Raw genomic sequence first — 6,000 nt, 5'->3', positions numbered from 1 at the left:
CTCCATAAGGTCTTTAGGAAGGACCGGATGGAGAAATTTGAGATAGTCATGCTTTTTTTTTTAATTTATTTGTTGATTAAGGTGTTACATACGTGTTCTTATTCCCCCATTATCTCCCATCCCCCCCACTCATGCCCTCATCCCCCTGTTGTCTGTGTCCATTGGTTAGGCTTATATGCATGCATACAAGTTCTTTGGTTGATCTCTCCCCCTAACCTTCCCCTCCCTACTTTCCCTCTGAGGTTTGATGGTCTGATCAATATTTCTCTGTCTCTGGATCCGTTTTTGTTCATCAGTTTATGTTGAGTGAGATTGCCTGCTTCTATTTTTTTTAATATATTTTCATTGATTTCAGAGAGGAAGGGAGAAGGAGAGAGAAACATCAATGATGAGAATCGTTGATTAGCTGCCTCCTGCATGCCCCTACTAGGAATCAAGCCTGCAACGCGGGCATGTGCCCTCAACCAGAATCAAACCCAGTACCCTTCAATGCACAGGTCGACGCTCTATCCACTGAGCCAAACCGGCTAGGGCTCCCTCCTTCTAAGTAACAGCAAACACCAAACACTGCTCTGCTTCAGGTACGCCTCCTTTCTCTACGGGCCAAGCACACACCTGCATTCCCAGGGGACGCGCTGAATAAACAAGGACTCCGCATGTCACTTTGGGGACACTTTATTTGGTGTCTGACTTCTACGGCACAGGTCCTTAGTAACAGAGGGAGAGCAACAGAGAGGCTGATGTGCCTGGTTAGAGAACACCTTTTCCATTGGTGTTTAGATTTATTCACATAAAAACCTGGTTCTGAAAGAATCCAGTAAGTTGTATAAATGTTTAAAGCCTTTGGTTCTGGAAAAAAGAAACAAAAGCATTCCTCTGAAGTGCTGATTCATCTCCGCAGCCCAGTCTGCGCCCCTTGCTCATCAGATCACCTGGGCAAGTGACAAGGTTGTGCATTTGGTTACAGTAAACGCCTTCCCAATCCCCACACGCGTGCTTTGTTAACCGGGAGTGACTGGTGCTTGCTCAGCAGCTTGCTCCCCATGGAGGTTGGCTGGTGGGCGGAGTTCAGGCTCTGGGGGAGGAAGGCAACTGGCTCTGGGGGTCCCCATGACAAACTCCCCCAAACTTGACCTGCACCTGCCTGTCTGCCCCTGGCTTGCAGTTGAGGACAGCCTGCACTCCACAACTCATTGGAGGTTCAACTTACGAAAGGAAACAAGGTTAGGCCATTTAGGTCAAGAACAAGTCACACATCCCTACGCTAAGCATTGGGGAGACACAACTCCCCTTGGTGTCCTTGGCCCGGAGTCAGCTAGCCCCTCATCCCATGGCTTCGGATGGAAGAAGAGGAAATTCTTCGGTGTCACTGGCCTTTGGCTGTCTCCCACTGTTTCGTGGTCCCTTTTGAAGCTCCTTATTTCAGCCAAAGGGCATCCTGGATTATCTATATCCCGGCGATGACTAATGCTCTGTGTGCAGGCCACGTGGGAATAAAAGGGGAATCATGTGAAGCAATCCTAGAATTTACAGTCCAGGAAAATCCAGCTTCACTTGCATTTGTTCCATGGAAACCCAATAATAACACTAATATTTGGCTCTGTTGCTCAATACTTACGTGCGGTGGATGAGACAATAAATGTCATTCTATTATGAGAAGGAACGCTGAATTCTCTACTACAGATGGCGTATTTCCACACTGAAGTGGCTATCTGATATTATTTTGGAGGGCCATTACAGAAACACATTTTCCATAGTTTGGCAGCATGATCTGACAAACTTTTTAAACACATCAACTAGAAGTTTTCATGGAAACCCACTTTTAACTAGGTCTTTATGCGAGATGAACGTTTTTATTAGGGCTAAGAAATGATGGGTTCTGATCGGGAGTACTCTGGCACATCTGAGAGACAAATGGGAACGCTAAGGTTAGAAGAGCGACTTCAAAAAGGCTCCGCAAGCAAGGGTAGAGGGCGAGGAGGACAATGACAGGGACACATGATGGCATCCAACACAGCAAACACTTCCCTCCCAAGAACCAGCCCCCCCCTTCCTCATTTAGAGAATGTAAATATTGTTCACGCCTTGCTAAACACTGTCCTTCCCAGACTCCTGTGCAGCAGTGGGGCCACGTGACAGAATCCTAGCCAATGGATGAAAGCTGGGCATCTCTGGGAGGGCTTTGCTTTTTTGATATTAACATTGCACCTGGTACTGGCCTCTTCCTGCTTAGGAAGCAGGCGTGGTACCTGGCAGTACAGTCACCATCTTGTGACTAGGAGGCAATAAACCAAAGGACAAAGGATGTTAGAAAGCACACCAAAGCGTGTAGACCCTGGATAATATGACGAGAGTCCTGAGTGTCCAATCCCAGGTTTCCTAGTCCGCTCGTCGCTGTTCGTTGGGTTTCCTATGATTTGCAGCCAAATGCACACCTGGTGCACCAATAGCCCACGATGAGACTGAGAAGGATGAGGGTGACTCAGTGAGAGGGAAGAACGAGGTTAAAGAGTAAGAGCAAGCAGGGTCGCTCGTACTCACACTGATCACAGAGGACCTAAGCACACAGCTCCCTTCCCGCTCCCGGCGGGGCCAGAGTCCTGCCTGAGGGAATCATTGCCTCATTACAGAGATGCCCAGCGCTCAAATTGGCTGTCTGGGCTCTAACTCTGTCCTTCTGCGCCGTGATTGCTGGTATGAGAGAGCATGCTTAGACATTAAAGCCGGGCGGTTTGCATCCTACAGAGAAGAGAATGGAACACATTTAGAATCAATTTAGCATTTCTCTTGCAATCCATTTGGAGGAGCTCCCGCTGAGAAGTCATATGCCTCACCCTCTCTGCAGCCGTATTTAATAAGATCGGAGAAGAAAAACAGTCACACGGGGTAGCCCGCTCTGACTCTTGTCTAGGCTGTTTGGAAATTAAAGCACACATAGCCATGCTGGCAGCATAGAGGATGTGTCCCCTAGAGACTGCCGGACTGATCAATACTTAAGAATGCGCAGGCAGCAGCAATAAATAAATGAAGCAGATGCAATGGGGATGCCAATCAGTGACCGGGTGAGTACATTCTCACAATCAGGACGAAGCCCTTTGCCTGGAAGGGAGTACAGTGCAGCACTGAATGTTCCCATGGTCCATCGGGCTGGCCTAGGGTGCTGGTCTTGCATAGAGAAACGATTTCTTCACACTCATCCTCACAGGTGGTCCTGATGTGGCTTCAGAGATGGATGGCTAAGCGAACCAGACTGAGAACAGGCACAAGAAATGGGGTGTTCGTGCGTGGCCCCATGCTCGCAGCTTTCACTATGTTCAAATTGAAACTCTTTTCCTTTGCCAACAAAGCAAGTGCAAATATATTTTGTCCAATTCAGTGACATAGCAGCAATACTTTAGGAACCAATGAATGAGGACACTGCACCCCAATGTCCTTCTGCCTTTTGGACTCAGAGCTTCGGAAACACCAGCCTTGAACAGAAGGGCAAACATGTCTTGATTCGGCGTTTGTGTTCCATCATCCCCACCCACCCACATGCCCCCAGAGCAGTTAGTAAATTCATTAACAAACATGATTTGAAACTCATAAGGAGTCAAAGCTATAAAATGCCTACTCATGGATGCATTTTTTTAACAAAGGTTTCCTCTTCCTTCCCTTCCTTTCAAACAAAGCGTCTGGATCATTCATTAGGATAATAACATATCACTTGTTTACTTCTTTTAAAACGACACAGTTGTGTTTTTCTCAAAATAACTGCCATCTTGTTTCTAATTAAACATGATGGATTCAGGGTCCTGGTTCGCCATCTGGGCCATATGTCTCAGAACATCCTTCTTTGTGATGATGCCAAGAAGTCTCCTGGAGAAGAAACAAAATAGAGAAAAGAGGTCAACCTTGCAATACTGACTCATGCCTTTCCCTGAACACCAGTGCCTTTATTACCTAGGCCAAGGGTCGGCAAACTGTGGCTCGCGAGCCACATGCGACTCTTTGGCCCCTTAGTGTGGCTCTTCCACAAAACACCACATGCGGGCGCACACATACAGTGAGATTAAAACTTCGTGGCCCATGCGCAGAAACCAGTTTTCGGCTCTCAAAAGAAATTTTAATCGTTGTACCGTTGATATTTGGCTCTGTTGACTAATGAGTTTGCCCATCACGGCCCTAGACTATGCAGTACACACTTGGACAACCATTCACAACAGTCCCTGCCTCACTCTTCATTTTATTAAATATTTGCGTGGCCACCTGCTGGAACAAGGCACGCCCTCTCGGTACAGTGGACAGCTTGAAAGAAGGGGATGTACACAACTTCTTTGGAGAAAAGAAGTCCCATTGCCTAATTTGTTTGCCAAGTGCTGCTCCCTTTCTCTCCATCACACCCAGGAAGGGGGGTGGAGAAGTGAACTGTGGCGGGACCCCGGGACACTGGCTAGCTATTAAAACAACAGGCTTCTCTGCATCTGTGTAAAAGATGAATACACACACAAAAAATCAGAAAGCACAATTGTAATAAGCTGTCATTTATCTAAGTAAAGCCAAATTAGTCAAACTCATCTGCTACTAATAGAAAGTTAATATTCGAAGGGAATTCGGTATTCCGAGCAGTGTCCACGTCAGTGACAGCTGGTGAGAGGCACACTGGTTGGTGAAACTGGCAAGCCAGAATCCTGACTCTTTGACCCTATCACACTGGACCTTAGAAAAGTGACGGATTTATTATGTCAGTTTTCCTTCCATCACACTGGGGGAGACAGCAGATACTGACTCTGTCCCTCCCTCTCCGAGGAGCATCTTCAGGAGAGAGGAAAACAGCAAAAAGGGCCTTTGCAAGCATGCTAAGCAAAAATAATAATGAGTGCATGGATGACAAAACACTGAAAGACAGCATCACGATTATCCTGATCACCAAAAATGCAGAGCAATGTAGAAAGCAGAATAGATTAGAAAACCAGTATTTTGCACCCCCAATGTAATAATAATGAGTTTAGCCAATAATTATCAATGAATTCCAAACCCGCTGGGTAAGTGGTTGCCAAAAATTCACATGGTCTCCAAGGACCCGGCCACTGATGACGCACAAAGAGAAAAATGTCCCTTTCCACGCGGGGTGCCGGCTATCAGCGCCCCATCCGAGTGAGGGAGCTTATCACCAATCAAGTCAGAAAGGCTGACATCATGACATCATCTACTCTGAAATGTTGCCAAAAACCACTTAACCCAAACCCAACCATGAGGAAGCAATCACACAGATTCAAAATGTGAGACTACTGGTCTGGACTCTTAAAAAAAATATGTGTCACAAACAACAAACAAAAACGAGGCAGGAAGTACTGTAAACAAACATCCCCAATAGAACATCGTTCTGGCTAAGAAGACTGAGCTATTGAGCCGGGTAAAGACATGGAGGAACCTTCCAGGCCTCCTAAGAGAAAGAAGCCGACCCGAGAGGCTGTGTGGTTCCAATGTCTTGATGTTCCGGAGAAGACAAAACCAGGGAGAATGAAGGACACATATGTAATGCCTTCATCAGTAAAGAAAAAAAGACCCAGAAAAAGAAAAAACCAGGGAGACAGCAAGAGATAGCGGCTGCCAGGGGAAGTGGGGAGGCGGGAGTGTGTAGGGCAGTAAGTCACTCTGTGTGATACCATGATGGCATGTACATGTCATTCTCATTTGTCACCCCACAATGTACAACACCAGGAGTGAAGCCTACTGCAGACTAGGAACCTTAGTTAATAATACGAGATCCAGCCGAAACCGGTTTGGCTCAGTGGTAGAGCGTCGGTCTGCAGACTGAACGGTCCTAGGTTCAATTCCTGTCAAGGGCATGTACATTGGTTGCAGGCACATCCCCAATAGGGGGTGTGCAAGAGGCAGCTGGTCAATGTGTCTCTCTCATCGACGTTTCTAGCTCTCTATTTCTCTCCCTTCCTCTCTGTAAAAAAGCAATAAAATATATTTTTTTAAAAAAAAAATAATAATACGGGATCCATATAT

At 46.5% G+C, this 6,000-nt stretch overlaps 1 protein-coding gene across 3 annotated transcripts in view; it reads right to left on the bottom strand.

Moving 5' to 3' along the window:
• Window positions 1-659: 659 nt before the first annotated feature.
• Window positions 660-6,000, bottom strand: part of CLCN4 (chloride voltage-gated channel 4) — a 47,061-nt gene continuing 41,720 nt past the window's right edge. For all 3 annotated transcript variants that reach the window (XM_036420478.2, XM_036420479.2, XM_036420477.2), the window contains exon 12: window positions 660-3,858. In XM_036420478.2, coding sequence (XP_036276371.1) covers window positions 3,768-3,858 — 91 coding nt within the window. In that variant the 3' untranslated portion in view covers window positions 660-3,767. The remainder of the gene's footprint in view (window positions 3,859-6,000) is intronic.

This window comes from Pipistrellus kuhlii, unplaced genomic scaffold (assembly GCF_014108245.1).
Source record: "Pipistrellus kuhlii isolate mPipKuh1 unplaced genomic scaffold, mPipKuh1.p scaffold_m20_p_69, whole genome shotgun sequence".
Classification (NCBI taxonomy): Eukaryota; Metazoa; Chordata; class Mammalia; order Chiroptera; family Vespertilionidae; genus Pipistrellus; species Pipistrellus kuhlii.
The sequence above is the reverse complement of the archived record's forward strand: the minus strand, read 5'-3'. Positions and strand labels throughout refer to the sequence as shown.